The sequence below is a fragment of the Triturus cristatus genome, chromosome 9 (assembly GCF_964204655.1).
Source record: "Triturus cristatus chromosome 9, aTriCri1.1, whole genome shotgun sequence".
NCBI classification, from domain to species: domain Eukaryota; kingdom Metazoa; phylum Chordata; class Amphibia; order Caudata; family Salamandridae; genus Triturus; species Triturus cristatus.
Window position 1 is genome coordinate 757,549,379 of NC_140592.1, and position 16,683 is coordinate 757,566,061.

The window sequence follows — 16,683 nt, forward strand, 5'->3', positions numbered from 1 at the left end:
TTAAATAACGAGACAAGTTGAGGACAAAGCTAGTTCTCCGATGGAAGCCAATGTCCTGGATCACCACCCTTAATGCTATCTCCCTCTGGAGGTTAAAACAATAGCACCTGTATCACAAGCAGTTGGTCATAGTGAAAGGGGCAAGCAAAGAATTAAGGTCACCCGCTGGAACACAGCCTTAACCAAGCTCTTAAGGGAAATGGACTTCAGGACGAAAGAATCAAGACTTTGAACGATAACTCTGAAAGTACAGTTTCTAGAAAGACGGCTTAAGACTTTTCAGAATTAGTACAGAACTGGTGTCAGACACCACATCTGAAACCCATGCATACCTTTCTAACTGTTTTGTAGAAGACTGGCTCTTACCATAACCCGAGACCCTTAGTGCTCCCAAGACAGTCCCCTGCCTACAACTAATGCGCTCTCTGGCTCATCACCTCCACTCAAAGTTAACCGAAACCCATATTGTAACATGGGTCAAGGGGCTAAGATGCTGTAAGAATGTACAGTCAACTGTTCCCCAAGGTGCCAGCAGCTTCTTTTGTATGATACTCTTCGTTTTAACAGAATTATTTATTTACCTGTTAAATAACATTATTTTTCTAAAGTAAAGCATTGACTGGACAGCAATTGTATTATTATATTCTATGTTACATTGAATCACAGTTTCTAACCCAATTCCCCAACTAAAGTAAGCCTTGTTAGCTTCTCAAAATGAGTAACTTGGTCCCAGATTGTGGCCCTGGAACACTGACGCCCACACAGGATATTCACTAGTAACCAGTCAGACTCATTAAAACGCTGTTCTGGTGCCAAACATAACCACAACAACAAGTAGCATCTCCAGTGGTCTCAAATGACTGTTGAGCTGACTGGAGGAGTCAGATACAGTAATCCAGAAAAACATAAGGTGGGATGGCACTGCTTTACTAACCTATGCAGGAAAGGGACTTTTGTGCTAACACAAGGAGACAACCAGCACCATAGGAAATTGAGACAATATAGGTTTCACTGTATTAGGCAGAGACTCAATGCTGCCCCTACCAATTTAAATGCCACCTCACCTCTTTATCTAGGTACTGGCCCAAGATGTCTGTTTCATTGAGTAGTGTTACACTGCACTTCCCCCTGTGGGATAAAAGACAGCAAAGTTCAGGGTCACTAACCAAGTAGCAATCATGGAATATGAAGGCAGCAAAGTGTGAAAGGTAGAAAGTCAGGTGAGAGGGAGGACAGCATGAGAGAGTAGGGAATTCTAGGATGCAGCATTTTTCTGGTGATATTAATGTAAGGTGGAAGAACTCACATGAGGTATACAGTAGTCCACCAGGTATTTCACTTATAACAATTTTTTTTGTCAGATGCATCACTAAGCAAACATTGGTGTACAAAGACAGGAGATGTAATCACCGTATATGAGTGGCTGGCAGAGACTCAAACTGTCGGGAAAGAAAGAGCTCTCTGTGTTTGAGCTGATGCCGCTGTGGCTCCCCCACAGTCGGCTGTTTGGACTCATCCTCAAACTCCCCTGAAAAGAAAAAAATACAAAGATTAGAAAAGGAAGACAGCACGCAATCAGCATTCCATTCAAAAGAAGCTTAAAGAGTATCCATTTTCTAAGCGCACTAGGACAGAACAAAGTACACAAGCAGAAAGCCTGCACCATACCAATATCCAATAACAAGCATTGGCAAAACCAATAGGTCTTCCCTATGTGGGATTTATTCACTTTGCTAATGTTTTTAGCTATGTTACAAATGGCGTAAAGTAATGAAAAAACTACCAGTATGCATCTGTTCTTGGCATGTAGAGCTGTAGATCCGCATACTTTTGCATAGATCCCCATCTGGTGCTGGGCTCGGATGTTTGCACTTTGTTATTGTAGAAGCCCTTGTAGTCACAGGTTAGGTGACTCCTCCTCTGGTTAGTAGTGCATATGAGCATAGACTCCATCCTTAGATTGATTTTTTCCGCCATCGGGTTCGGATGTAATTTGCTGCGCTCCGGGTTGACGTGGTTTCGATTCCCCTTCTCGCAAAAACTATCACTGCTCGACGGTATGGTTGCGATCACTATCTCTCTCGACGTGTATCCATTTCCAAAGACCTTTTCGAATCCGGTCGTCGACGTGAGCCGTTGGGCCGATCGGCACCATCAACCAGCATATGGAAAGGATTCCATTTAAAGAATGCAAGTGTGGGGCTTAATTCCCACACACAGATCTCCACGAGGTCTGCAACCTTTGTCTCTCGCCAGAACACAAGAGTCGACACTGCCAGGCCTGTGACTTTCAGGTCCAAGAAGACTGTACGTGAAGTCCGGGCTCGACGTCACGAAATGTCAAGATCAGCCGTTTCAGCACCGGACAACATCTTCGAGGCAGGCCCCGATGATCCAGACACAGGAGATGAACAAGCCAGCTTCTCCGAAGCCGAAGAATCGGACTCAGAAGACCAGACGATAACTCTAGGTCAACGGAGCGTGAGTACTGATATCAACGCCCCTGCCCCGAAAAAACAAAAGGCTCCGGTAACACCTTCACCTTCGGGTCGACACAGAGACAAGACTACAGAAGTCCTGGCTCTGAAGCACACAAAGCCTTCAGACAGCCCGGAATCGAGCCAGCCACACCACGGTGCCGAAAAACTATCTTCGGCACCAAAGCATAAGCCCAAGGTCCCGTCCACACCAGAATCTTCAGCACCAAAACCCAAGGTACCGGATTCTTCGGCACCGAAGCAAACTCAATCCAAGTCTTCGGATCAGAAAAAACAGACTAAACCTTCGGAGTCGAAAACAACAAATAAGGCGAAGGAGACAAAAACCCCTTCTAAAGCTAAAGAGGACAGGCCAAAACACTACTCTGAGCCGAAATCCTCGGCGCTGAACAAAGACAATGGATCCAATGAACTTTTCCATCCAGATCCAACAGATCCTAGACAAAAAACACTCCATATTGACCCCATTACTGGACATGTCACCTCTATACCACCTAAGAGGAAATTGGACACCTCAGAAACTCCTGAGATACCATCCAAGAACAAGCATTTGCAATGCAATCGGTCTCGCCTTTAGGACCTTATATGTATTTAGCTATGCAGCACATTAGCCTGGGTGCTGAAACATCGACTGTTCTTTAACATGGAGGGAAACTAAGCACCAAACTGCGTGACACGCCAGGTATGGGAACACGTGGAGAGAAATATTGCCTTTCAGTGGGAAATGGTACAGTTCAAAGCTCTGTTTTTAATATATAATCAGGGCCTTCGGTGGTCTAACACTGAAAATACAAGATTTGAAAAAAAATATTGTCTACAGGTGCTGATGGAAGACAATTTCTATGGACTGGAATCTAGAGAATACTAAAGTGATTCTGGTATTTGGCTGACCTCTGCTGGTCGTTTTCTATCAAGAAAACGAAATAGAGGCAGTTGCAAGAAAAATTAAAAACAAAGTCCCTCAGCAGAAAGCAATTCTGGTATTTTACTGACCTCTACTGGTCATTTTCTATCAAGACAGCTGAATAGAGGCAGTTGAACAAGCAGAAAGGAATTCTGGTATTTTACTGACCTCTACTGGTCGTTTTCTATCAAGACAGTTAAATAGAGGCTGTTGAACAGGAAAAAAAAGTCCCTAAGCGTAAGCTGACGGGTTCTAGGGCTGATCTCCAGAGCCCAAAAAGTACATACACATAAGTATATACTAAAGAATATACAAGAGATCTCGAATGCTCTACCTAAAAAGGAAACATGAATTGATGACGTTTCTAAAAGCACATGCAATAATTTGTTTAGCAGATTTTGGATATTATTGGATTTGGATTGTAAACTAAAGTTTGTGCATTACTGCGGTGTGTCAAGGGCTACTGCTTCCAAACCAGTAAGCTAGAAATTGTTACTTGAGGTTCTCTCGTTAGTTCTCCAAAACGTACTGAGGCCTAGATTTACTAAGGGTTGTGCAGGCTGTCAAGAAGCACAAATTTGCGCTGAACACAGAGTAATTTTATAATGGTAAGTAAATCTACTCAGCAATGCTCTTTGTCACTTTGTGTGTCTTCACATCATGTAAGAGCACACGCAAAACAATAGTATCCTGGAGACTCTCTCTGTGACGATAGAGACCCTAAAATTACTCTAAATAAGGACTGGTGTCCTGAAGGTTCCTCTGGAGATGGTGGCCTGAGTGTTTGTTGTATTTAAAAAGATACCCTTGTGGTAGACAGGAGTCATGTAGCCAGTTCATGTAGATTAATAAATTGTACGTTTCTTGAAGAAACGACAGCTTAGGTTACAAGTTACATGGTAAATACCCCACCAGGAGTAGCATCCTAACTGCTCAGTCCACTCTCTGACACTCTTATAGGCACACATCAACATTCCATGAAATCACACTGGCTGAGCAGCAGGGAACAGAGAATCTATGGAGAGAATACATTACAGCCAACAGCAGGTTATAACAATGTTCTTGCAACAATGAATGATGTTCACAAACTTCTTACAGTAATGTGTGGTCTCCTGTATGTTTTGTTAATTGCTCGCCTTGTTTAGATTCTCCCAGAAAATCTGCCACTGCCAGTTCTACTACTTCCTCATCTACCATTTCCCTATCATGTTCTCCTCAAATATCGTTACACTGTCAGCCTATTATATACATTTAAACTACCCTTACCAAAATCACCATTGACTCTTCTAAGCCTTTCTCGTTAGTCAGCCACCATTCCCTAGGCCCAGACCAATACCTCAGCCTTTCGTCTTAGCCTTATCATTAGACCCAATGCTACACTGTGGAATGCAATGCACTGCTAAATGTGTCAGTGGTAATTGAGAAGGTAAAAATGGCAAGTTATAGCATGACAAATTAAAGTAAACAGCTGTGGGTTTGCAACCCAGCAACAATTGCTTTTGTGCAGTTCTATCAGCAATATTGCATGCTGAAATGCCTCCCAACGAGGATTGGTGTACTGAAGGTTCTCCCAGCAATGCTGGAGATCTTGGTGTATTGCAAGTACACACAGGGTCAGTTCTTACACAAGAACCTTTTTGCAGGAATGTTCTTCTATTGCTATGAGGTAATTTTTCGTACGGCGAGGAGGGCATTCATTTACTGCAGCTCATGCACTATTACTTCAAAACTGAGGGGAGGACACTCGTACCCCGAATTCTTATGGCTTACAACTCCTATCCTGAAGGACGAGATGTTCATGTTCAGTCAAACGTTGTTTTCTTGCCCCATTCATAAAGGGTGAATACTTTACTGTCTTTTACCTTGTAGAGTGCCTTTAATGCGTAGGCTTAGGGATGACAGGAAAACCCTTTGTCAAAGGAAGCCAGTCAATTCCATGTTCTGAACGCATACATCTTGTGTGGCATCAACCAACTCATCATTTGAAAGCCTGGACATGGGTTAGAATGTTTTGGCCCATTTATAATCATGACTGACTTATATGCAGATATGTCCACTGTGAAACACCATGGTCATCTCTCAATATGGCATTAGAATTTTTTCCATAATTCTGACAGGTGGCATGACAGGTACCTCACAAAAGTAGTTAGGAACAGGCAGAAGTGAGAATGTATGTTTTGATACTTTCAGAAAGTAAGAAGCAAATAAGCAATTTTTTATCTTGGGCTTAGGAGCTAAATTGACATCTGACTTTATAATGTTGACACAGATCAAATCATTTGTCATCGCAGAGCTGGTATATCAACCGATGACTCCTGAATTCAAGAGGTCTAACACTACAATTCCATCTGCAGAGCTGATTTCTACTGTGTGCCTGACCTGCCAGTGTGCGGTTCATGTGCTCTCCAACTCTGTACAATGGCAGAAGGAAAACATGTCCGCGCAGAGGTCCATAACAGGGGGCGCATACAGAACTAGATCTGGTCATGCCAAGACCTGCATGTAAAAAAGTGCTATCTTTCTAGCATGGTATGCCCCCACTTTTTGCTGAATGTACTTTGACTGAGTGTGCCCTGGACTCCTGCCAATCAGGTGCCCAGGGCCTATGTTCCTTCCCTAAAACCCAAATTGGCAAACCCTGGCCACATGTCAGCACCTGGTAAATGGGGGAGGAGATCTAGACCCTCGCCCAGGATAAGCATTGTTGCAGGCCCAGGAGAGCAGGGGCTCTCCCACCCAGGGGTCCAGCAACGTGTCTGCTGTGTGGCAGCCTGGGCAGCCTCAGAGCAGACGTGGATTGTAGGTTAGCTGTAAGGGGGCATCTCTAAGATGCCCTCTGGGGTGCTTGGTACATTAAATCCCACACTGGCATCAGTGTGGGTTTAATGTGCTGAGAAGTTTGATACCAAACTTCCCAGTCTTCAGTGTTGCCATTATGGTGCTGTGGAGCTCGTGTTTGACGAGCTCCCAGCACCATATACTCTTAAATGGCAGCACTGCACTTACAGTGCCCGGGAATGGACCTGGGTACTGTAGGGGCACAGGGCTCCTGCTCCTGTGCCCCCACCATTGGCATAGGGCACCCAGCTAGAGGGGTGGCTGACATATGCATTGGCAGTGTAGGTAATGGGCATGGCACACAGATGTGTGCCATGTCGACTCTTCATTTTTGTCCTGCACCCAGACACTCAGCCTGTAAAGGCAGTGTGTGTGTGTAAGGGTACAGGGCCTCTAAGTGTGGCACAATGAGTGCTGCAGCCCTTAGGGGCCTTCCCTGGTCACAAGGCCCTGGGTACCTAGGGTACCATTTACCAGGGGCTGACATGTGGCCAGGGTTTGCCAATTTGGAGTTTGTGTGTTTAAGGAAGGAACATAGGCCCTGGGCACCTGATTGGCAGGAGTCCAGGGTACACTCAAAGTACATTCAGCAATTTAGCAAAAAGTGGGGGCATACCTTGCAAGAAAGATGGCACTTTCTCACACCCGCCAGCTCTGGTCTTCCGGCCCCTCTATGAAGAATGGAGTAGTCACCCCGTTTCTCTGAGGCTCAGTGGTGAAATTTTATCCATTGTCTCGGAGATTAAGGGCCGCCTGCTGGCAGTGCGCTTTAAATTGGGCACTTTTTGCTTTAACGTGGTGAACATCTACACCCTTAATTATCACCAAGAAGCATTTATTATTAACTATGCCATCTATCCTGGATACCACTGACACTGCCATTGTAGTCAGAGGGGACCTAAATTTAGTGATGGACTTGGAAAGGGAACTCCAGTAGTTGGCAGATTGTGGGTTGCGAGATGTTTGGCACCATCTTTATCCCGATACAAGGGATAACACCTTTTATTCTGCTGCCCACAAAACGCATGCCCGTATTGACCACTTATTAGCGTCCTCTTCTTTGGTAGCATATACCACCACAGCTGCCATTACAGCCTGATCGCTCTCAGATCGTGGTCCCATCACCTTGAATCTCCAGCTTGAAGTCACCCAATTCCGGCCGACCAATTGACGACTAAGACAACCTTCTGCATCCCTCCCCCTCCCCACCCCTCCCCACCCCTCCCCACCTCCCCACCCCCACAACCGTACCGTCCTCTCATTACAAAAACTCCTGACCGACTATCTGCACATTAATGACTCCGGGGAGGTTCCCCGGTCTGGGAAACGCTCAAATTGGTGATGAGGGTAGAATTAATCGCCATCTAGGCTGCTGAAAATCGTACACGTAAAGACCAAGCATCAGGTCTTGGAACACATGGTGATGGAACTTGAAGCCCCTAGAACCTGGCATAAACTGGAGCAGAGGCTTCTCCTAAAACACCTTGACCTGGATAGAGCAGAATATGCTTTGCTTAGTTAGAATCATAAATTCTATCGCGGTAGTAACAGATGTGGGAGGAGGTTAGCTCACCGCCTTCGGAACAAAACTTGCTCTGCTGAAAGGCGGTTCACTCGGATGCAAAGACTGACTCTGCCCTTTCAAGTATGCTATGCCGCCCTCTAGTCCTCTTCTGATAGCCCCACGGGGGAGCCCTCTCAATTCTTAGATAGTGTAACTTTGACATCACTCAACAGTGGAAGCGGCTCACTAGACCAACCTATACGTCTAGATGAGGTGATCTCAGCAATTGCTCACGTTAAGACTTCAAAATCCTGGGGCCCGGACAGCTTTACCACTTTATTTTAGAAAACGTTCTGTCATGATCTTGCGCCTGTATTGACTCTGCTTTACAATTCCTTTCTGGAATCTGGCTCCCTGACCGATTCTATGCTAGAAGCAGCTATTTCAGAGATCCCTAAATCTGGAAAGGATACTCTTTGCAGCTCTTACAGACCCATTTCCCTGCTGAACTCAGATACCAAGCTTTTTACTGGCATTTTGACACATTGCCTGAACCCTCTCACACCGCGTTTGGTCAACCCGGACCAAGCGGGTTTCATTCCCACACAGAAATGCGGAGAGGACACCATACGACTCGTGCACCTTCTGGACAAAATCCATCAGTGACAGAAGGAATCTTTCCTCTCTATAGACGCTGAAAAAGCGATTGGCCACATCCATTGGCCTTACCTCTTCGCAACCCTTTAACAGTTTGGCTTCGGTGTGAAATTTATTCGGTGGGTTAGCTGCATTTCCAGTGCCCCCCCCCCACGCCTATGTATGGCTCAATGTTGTGACCTCTTCCTCCTTGCCTAAACTTCGGGAAATGATGAGGGTGATTCTTTCCTCCCTTCTTTTCGCTCTTTACATGGAGCCTATGACACAAAGGCTGAGGGATAATCCAGCTGTTTCAGGGATCCCGTTTGGCTCCGACCACCATCTTAGTCTTTATGTGGAGAATTTTATTCTAGCATTAAACAACCCTCTATCCTCTGCCCACACTACTCGACGAACTACGATTTTTTAGCGCAGTCTCTAGCTTCAAGTTCAACCAGCAAAAATCTCAGATTTTGAACCTGTCTTGTCTCTTCTTGAATCCATCTTGCGCTTCTAATTCTCTTTTGATTGGGTAGGGTGACTCTCTTGTTTGGGTATTCAGCTGGCCAAGACCCCTTCCAACACCACAACGTTAAACTATTCTGCTCTTCTCTCATAAGACAATTGGGTCAGTGTCCACCTGGAGTAGTCTACATTGTTCGTGGTCTGGCTGCATAGTGGCTGTCAAAAGGACTATGCTTTCATGCATACCTTAGATTTTCAAACTCTTCCTTTGTCTCCTCCAGCCAAAGCGATATAGCCATTACAAGCAGCCATCAGCAACTTTGTTTGGGAGGGCAAGAAACCCAGTCTTAATCACAAGATTTTATATTGTTGAAAAGGCGATGGTGACCAGGGTTCCCTTCATTAATTTATTACTACCAAGCCACTTAACTCTAGATTTCTAGTAGAGTGGAGTCGCCCTTATTCTGAAAAGCCCATCTGGAGGAAGGCCTGGCTGCAGCGCAAGCACAGAGCTTGGGGTCTTTGTAGGAAGCTGGGATTCTGTTGCAGTAACCCCCGCCACTTTTCACCAGAATACTGATGCACTTTGACTTGATGCGCCCCGGGTTCCTGCCAATCAGGTTCACAGAGCCTGTGTTCTTTCCCACAACTGTACCTTTGCACACCCAATTGGCACCTCTCTGGCCACATGTAGGTCCCTTGTAATAGGTACCACGGGTACCAAGGGCACTGTGACCAGGGAAGGCCTCTAAGGGCTGCAGCACATTTTGTGCTACCCTTAGAGGTCCTGTACCTTAACACACACACTGCCATTGCAGGCTACGTTTTTTGGTGCAGAGAAAAGCTAAGATTCAACATGGCACACTGACCTGTGTGCCATGCCGGCAACCCGCTACCTATGGTATAGGAAATACATCCCTCTAGGTGAGTGCACTATACCATTGGTGAGGGTAAAGTTGCACGAGTACTGTACCCCTACAGTTTCTAAGTCCATTCTTAGCCATTGTGAGTGCAGTAAAGCAATAGAGTGTATATCTTCTGGGAGTGCGTATTTACGAACTCCACAGCACCATAATGGTTTTACTGAAATCTGGGAAGTTTAGTAGCAAACTTCTCAGCATAATAAACACAATGGTGCCAGTGTGGAATTTATTATATAATACACTCAGAGGGCGTCTTAGAGATGCTCCCTGAAAAACGACCAGCCTCTGGTGGGTTCCCCGACTGGTACACACTAGCCTGCCACCACGACACGTTTCTGGACCCCTCTGATGGGAGCCTCTGCTCCATGATCCCAGAAACAAAGCCTTTCCTGGGCGGAGGTGGTCACTGTAGGAAGCTGGCTCTGTATATACTATACCAAAGTGATGTATAGTGTGCACAGAGTCCAGTGGAACCCCAAAGATAGGCGGAGGTAACGTTAGATAGCACCTCACTCTCTATTTGTGGTAGGTTGGTTAGGCACCGGTTTGGCCACCCAAGGCAGTGGGTCGTCGGGTGCATGGGTGCCTTTTGGCGTCGGATCTTCTTACCAGCTCCTGGTTGCGGTGACCTTCTGGATTTAGGCTGCAGGTTTCGGCTTGAGGCAGGTCAGGGGTCGCCGGATCTCAGGTTAGTATCGCCGGGGGGGGAACTCCTAGTGGCATTTGCCCACTTGAGTCCGTTGGTGAACAAATCCAGTGTTCACGGGAGACAAAGTCTTTTCTTTGGAAGGCAGGGCAGGTCCTTGGGGTTCTTGAGGTTGCTGGCTGCAGGACACACCGCAGTTTCGCTTCTGGAGGTTCGAGGTGGGGACAGGCGGTAGGGCTGGGGCCAAATCAGTGGGCATCCTCTTCTTAGCTTTGGCATGGCTGTTCGGTCCTCCTTTTCGTCTTTGTCGTTATTTGTCTGATGCGGAATGGTTCAGGGGTGCCCCTAAATACTAGATTTAGGGGCTTTACATGTTAGTATAAGGTTGGGACCAATGGGCCCCTTCCTTGGGGTGGGTACACCCCCTTTTATGCCACCCTCCAGTGGGAGGGGGGCATATGCCTTACTCTGGTTGGCTGGGTACCCTCATCTGCAAGATGGCGGGGACAGAGTTGCGCTTCACCTCGCCTCCCCCACCTGAGGGGTGGAGTTGGCAAAGGTGGGCATCCCTCCATTCCTCACTTGGTTTTTACGCCGGTTCTCGCGCCCAAAGTGGGGGTCAGAACCGGTGGGGACCAGTTGCTAGAAGCAGCAAAAGGCCTGGGGAAGCTCACAAAGGCAGCAAGCCTTTGAAGCTTCCCCCTCGTGGACCCTGCCCATCCTGGTGGAGGAGGCTTGGCACCTCATCCCAGAAGGTGCATTGTGTTTCAGGCCCGAATGCAGCAGGCTCTCGACTCAGGGGTCCAGAAACATGTCTGGTGGTAGCAGCTAGGGAGCAGTCACTCAGCCTGTACATTAGTTTTCAGTAAAGCCATTAGGATACTGTGGAGTTTGGAATAACAAACTCCCAGCACCATATACTCTTAATGTCATTCCTGCACTTACAATGTCTAAGAACTGGCTTAGACACTGTAGGGGCACAGGGCTCATGCACCTGGGCCTCACCACTGGTATAGTGCACCCAGCTAAAGAGGTGGCTGGTCTATGCCAGGTTAGTGGGTTGTAGGCATGGCACACAGGGATGTGTGTCATATCGGCTCTTCACTTTTTTCTGCACAAAAACACGCAGCCTGCAAAGACTGTGTGAGTGTAAAGGTGCAGGGCCTCCAAGGGTGGCACAATAAGCGCTGCAACCCTTAGAGGCCTTTCCTGGTCATGGAACCCTGAGTATCTGTGGTTCCATTTACCAGGGGCTGACCTGTGGCCAGACAGTGCCAATTGGGTTTGGTCTTCAATGCAGTTTTAGGGAAAGAACATAGGCCCTGGGTACCTGATTGGCAGGAGCTCAGGGCACACTCAAAGTACATCAACAGTTCAGCAAAAACTGGGAGCAACCATGCAGAAACAGGGCACTTTCTCACAGTTGACGTACCTGTAAATGAACCAACTGATTTCAAACCTGCATTCAACTGTAAATCACTGCATAAGATTTTGCAAAGTATTATTTCACTTACCTGCACAAGGCTTTACTCCAGAAAATAAATTAACAAATAATATTTTTATACAATCAAATAGGTCTGAGTTCAGTCTTGAGTGTTTGAAATCATTTCTTGCCTGAGTGTGTACAACAAATGCTTAACACTACCCTTTGATAAAGCGTTACTGCTTGCCCACACTACCACAAATAGAGAGTAAGATGCCATCTTCTTTTACCTCCGTCTACCTTTGGGGTTCCACTGGACTGTGTACACTATACCTCATTTTGATATAGTATATACTGAGCCAGCTTCCTATAGTCTTCACTCCTCTACGGTGACAAGTTTGACGTTAAAGGTATGGGACTCTGGGAGAAAGTGGCTCTGTATATACTGTTCCTTAATAGGTACAGGGTGTACAGAGTCCACAGTCCCCCAGGGTTTAACAGAGGTTAAAGTTAGATATAACCTTACTCTCTAAAGTGGTAGCTTGGTCGAGCAGTAAGGCAGTATCAGAGGACAGTGTAAAGCATTTGTTGTACACACTCAGTCAGCAAATGGTCTCACACACTCAATAACTGAACTCTAGGCCAATGGTTTATATATAAAAAATAAATATATGCTTGTTTTATTTTATAACCAACACTTGGATTTAAAATATACTTTCTCAGCATGAGATGTTTCATATAAATACTTTTGCAATATGCAATTGACTTTTGTAAACAGTTACAAGTGGTTGCAGTAGGCAACTCTATTTTTAAACACAACAATGCATTGAGCACAATGGTAAATTCAAGTTATTTGCAGCAGATTACTTTTTAGATTACTTTTGGAATTCCAGGACTGGATCCTAGATTCAGTCCTGGGTCAGTACTCAGAATCAAGTGATGAAAGTCGACTTAATTACTGTGTTGATTTTTAAACAATATTTAGCTATTTTAAAAGTTGACACTAAGAAAATATTTCAAAGAAAACAGTCAATGATTCCCTATGGAAGAAAATTCAGGTTACAGGTACAGTATGTTCTCGTTACTTTTGTAATCCAGTACTGGGTGCCTAGACTCAGTACTGGGACCTTTATCCAAAACAGGTAAGTAATTGCGTTTTCAGATATTATACGATTTTTGAAGAATATTTAAAGATTGCAGAAATCGACACTTGAAAGAAATTTCACAGAAAAACAGTCAATGGTTTCCTATGGAAGAAAATTGAGTTAAGGGTAAGTACAGTTGTAAGTATTTTTCAGAGTCAGTGCTGGGCACCAAGATCCAGCACTGGGAGCTCACCTAAGAGCAGGTGAGTAATTTCGTTTATTACTCGGCTGATTTTTGGTGAATATTTTAAGATTTGAAAAGTCCAAAATTAGAAGAAATTTCAGGAAAAAGCCAGTCAATGTTACCCTATGAGGAAAATAGAGTTAGCGGTTTAAGGGTAAGTACTCGACTGGCAGAGTTGAGGTTCTGGGCATAGACTCAGGGGTCCCCCAGGGTCAGGTAGGTACAGTTGGTTCACCCTCAGCGGCTCTAGGGCAGCCGGGTGCAGAGAGAGTTAGGCCCAATGTTATCCTATGAGGGATAGGGGGACCTTGGTTGGTGGCTGCTGACTAGCAAGCCACGCGGCTGTGGGAGCTGGGCTCCTGGTCACTTACTCAGGGCAAGTGGGGAAAGTAGGTAGGTGTAGAGTTTTCACGGCCAGGGCCACTCGGGCGGCTGGGTGCAGAGTGCTTTTGAGCCTTCGGGCGCTCAATTGATTTCAATGGGAAATCTCCGGTTTAGAAAAAGACTGCAAGCTCGGGGACGAGGACTCAGGTGCCACCACCACTTCGAGAGGTAAGTTGGGTAGTTGGAGGATAGGTAGGTACCCCGGGATTGGGCACAGGGGGCCGTGGGGCGCCGCGTGCAGGGGTGCCTTTTGGTGTCGGGGAATCTTACCCTCTGTTGATCGCGGTTGGGGGGGCACCTTGTTCTGAGGCTGCAGGCTTCTTCAGGAGTGTCGAGGGAGGTCCTGGGTGCCGGACTCGGGGTCACAGTCACCGTGGGGTCGTTCTCAGGGTCTTTGTTCACTCCGGCACTGGCCAGGCTTGGCTGGTGCAGAGTGTGCTGGGTTCGCGGTTCCGGGCTGCTGCCAGGGATTAGAGATAGGTTTTTGAGTAGAGCCTCTACTCATGGGAGTCCCAGGGGCTTAGAGCCAAAAGGTAGCCAGGTCCTCCGGGGTTGGTGAGGTTGCTGGCCACAAGAGATGCCGGGTTGGAGAAGGAGAAGATTCAAGGGTTGACAGGCCGGTAGGGCTGGGGCCAAAGCAGTTGGTGTCTTCCTCTTTTCAGCAGCTGCAGGGCAGGTCTTCTTTCTTCTTGCTCTTTGTAGTTTTGAATCTGGAATCTGGGGAAGGAAGGTTCAGGGTGCCCCTAAATACTAGATTTAGGGGCGTTACAGGTAGGTGAAGGGCAGGGACCAATGGGTCCCTGTCCTGGGGTGGGAACACCCCCTATCCTGCCTCTCTCCTGTGGGAGGGGAGCAGTAGCCTAGTCCTGATAGGGTAGGGCTCCCCATCTTCAAGATAGCGAGAGCCCGGAGATGTACCTCGCCTCCCCCACTTGAGGGGTGGGGTTGGCAGGCTGGCACATCCCCTGTCCTTATTTGGGGTTTCCGGCCAAAGCTTCCCGCCAGAGTGGGGGGTTGCAGGGGCCTGAGGCAGCTCACAGAGGCGGCATGCCTTTGAAGCTTCCCCCTGCCCATCCTGGGGGAGGAGATTTAGCACCTCGCCCAGGATGTGCATTGTTGCAGGCCCAGGAGAGCAGGGGCTCTCCTACCCAGGGGTCCAGCAACATGTCTGCTGGGTGGCAGCCTAGGCAGCCTCAGAGCAGACGTGGATTGTAGGTTAGGTTTAAGGGGGCACCTAAGATGCCCTCTGGGGTGCTGGGTACATTAAATCCCACAATGGCATCAGTGTGGGTTTAATGTGCTGAGAAGTTTGATACCAAACTTCCCAGTCTTCAGTGTTGCCATTATGGTGCTGTGGAGCTCGTGTTGGACGAGCTCTCAGCACCATGTACTCTTAAATGGCAGCACTGCACTTACTGTTCTCAGGAATGGACCTGGGTACTGTAGGGGCACAGGGCTCCTGCTCCTGTGCCCACACCATTGGCATAAGGCACCCAGCTAAAGGGGTGACTGATGTATGCCATGGCAGTGTAGGTGATGGGCATGGCACACAGCGATGTGTGCCATGTCGACTTTGTTTTTGTCTTGCACCCAAACACTCAGCCTACAAAGGCAGTGTGTGTGTGTAAGGGTACAGGGCCTCTAAGGGTGGCACAAGGAGTGCTGCAGCCCTTAGAGGCCTTCCCTGGTCACAAGGCCCTGGGTACCTAGGGTACCATTTACCAGGGGCTGACATGTGGCCAGGGTTTGCCAATTTGGAGTTTGTGTGTTTTAAGGAAGGAACATAGGCCCTGGGCACCTGATTGGTAGGAGTCCAGGGCACACTCAGTCAAAGTACATTCAGCAATTCAGCAAAAAGTGGTGGCATACCATGCAAGGAAGATGTGAGACAGACTCAGGGGCCCCCCAGCTTGGTCTGAAGAAGTTTCCCTCCTCACTAATGCCGATAATAAAAAATACTGATTTCCCACCTGGACAAGATACAATATTCTTTAGACGTTGGCAGGGTGGCAGCTACAAGCACATAGGTTCCCTTTTTGATCGAGACAGGCTTATCCCATTTGATCGATTAAAATCAGACTACGCTCTTTTCCCAGCAGATTACATCTCTTACCTACAGTTGCAGCACTGGGTGACATCGCCTGGTTACAGGGAGGGAGCCAGCATCCCTTTAACTCAATTTGAGAAATGGCTGCTACACAAATCGGACAATTCCCGCCTTATATCTGAAGCCTACACCTTTCTATCTAGGGAGGGGCATGGGGTGAAGACCAAGGGGCAGCTAAGGTGGGAGATGGAAAGGGATCTCACCACCAGATAATAAGCAGATATTTTCTATAGAACTCACCATACAGCCCACAACATGCCTAGTACGGAGGCGGCCTATTAGATTGTCTCCTAATTGTACTTAATGCTAGCCCGTCTTCATACTTTATAAATAAAATGGATGCCACTAGACATACCCAAGATCTGGAGACAAGGGTGGGATCACTTCCAAACAATGCTGCCTACGAGTGGATGATGCAGAAGTTGTTCTTGATAATGTGAGTACTAGGTGGCTACTGACTGATATAACCAAACACTTGATGCTAAGGCGCGGTATTTGCTATTGTTTTGAATTAAAAAACAAAAAGATACATAAAAACACTGATAAAAGACTGAGAGAAAATCTATTTTTTAAAAATGTATTTATAAAAACAGTGTAGCGCGAATACCAAGAAAAACCAAATAACTGAAGAAAGACCTTGACAAGTAGTCTAATAAGGGACTGACAATTCTCTTCTGGCCCCCCCCCCCCCCTAAATTACCACTGAAGCCAATTCAAGTTCACAACGCAATCAGGGATGTGGAATTCCTATAGCCCGACACCCGGGACAAATTGTTTGGGGTCAAGGGCAACAAGTTTTCATGTGTATTTTGTCCTTGGGACAATTAGGCCCAACCCCCTACAGCACAAACCCTTTGGCTGCCAGTTTACAGTACCACATTATGGATCAGGAAAGGGCAATGTCTGCAGTTAGGGTAATATTTGTGTCCATGTGTTAAATGCTGTTCAAGCTTGTATTTATGGTTCATTAATGCAAACCCTTTATTAGGGTGAGCACTAAAAGTAAATGTTGTAAGCTCGGTCTGC

At 46.8% G+C, this 16,683-nt stretch overlaps 1 protein-coding gene across 2 annotated transcripts in view; it reads right to left on the bottom strand.

The window, feature by feature from the left end:
- Window positions 1-16,683, bottom strand: part of MTA2 (metastasis associated 1 family member 2) — a 521,443-nt gene that overhangs the window by 474,260 nt on the left and 30,500 nt on the right. For both annotated transcript variants that reach the window (XM_085626074.1, XM_085626073.1), the window contains exons 4-5: window positions 1,411-1,528; window positions 1,065-1,128 (exon numbers count right to left, since the gene is read on the bottom strand). In XM_085626074.1, coding sequence (XP_085482200.1) covers window positions 1,065-1,128; window positions 1,411-1,528 — 182 coding nt within the window. The remainder of the gene's footprint in view (window positions 1-1,064; window positions 1,129-1,410; window positions 1,529-16,683) is intronic.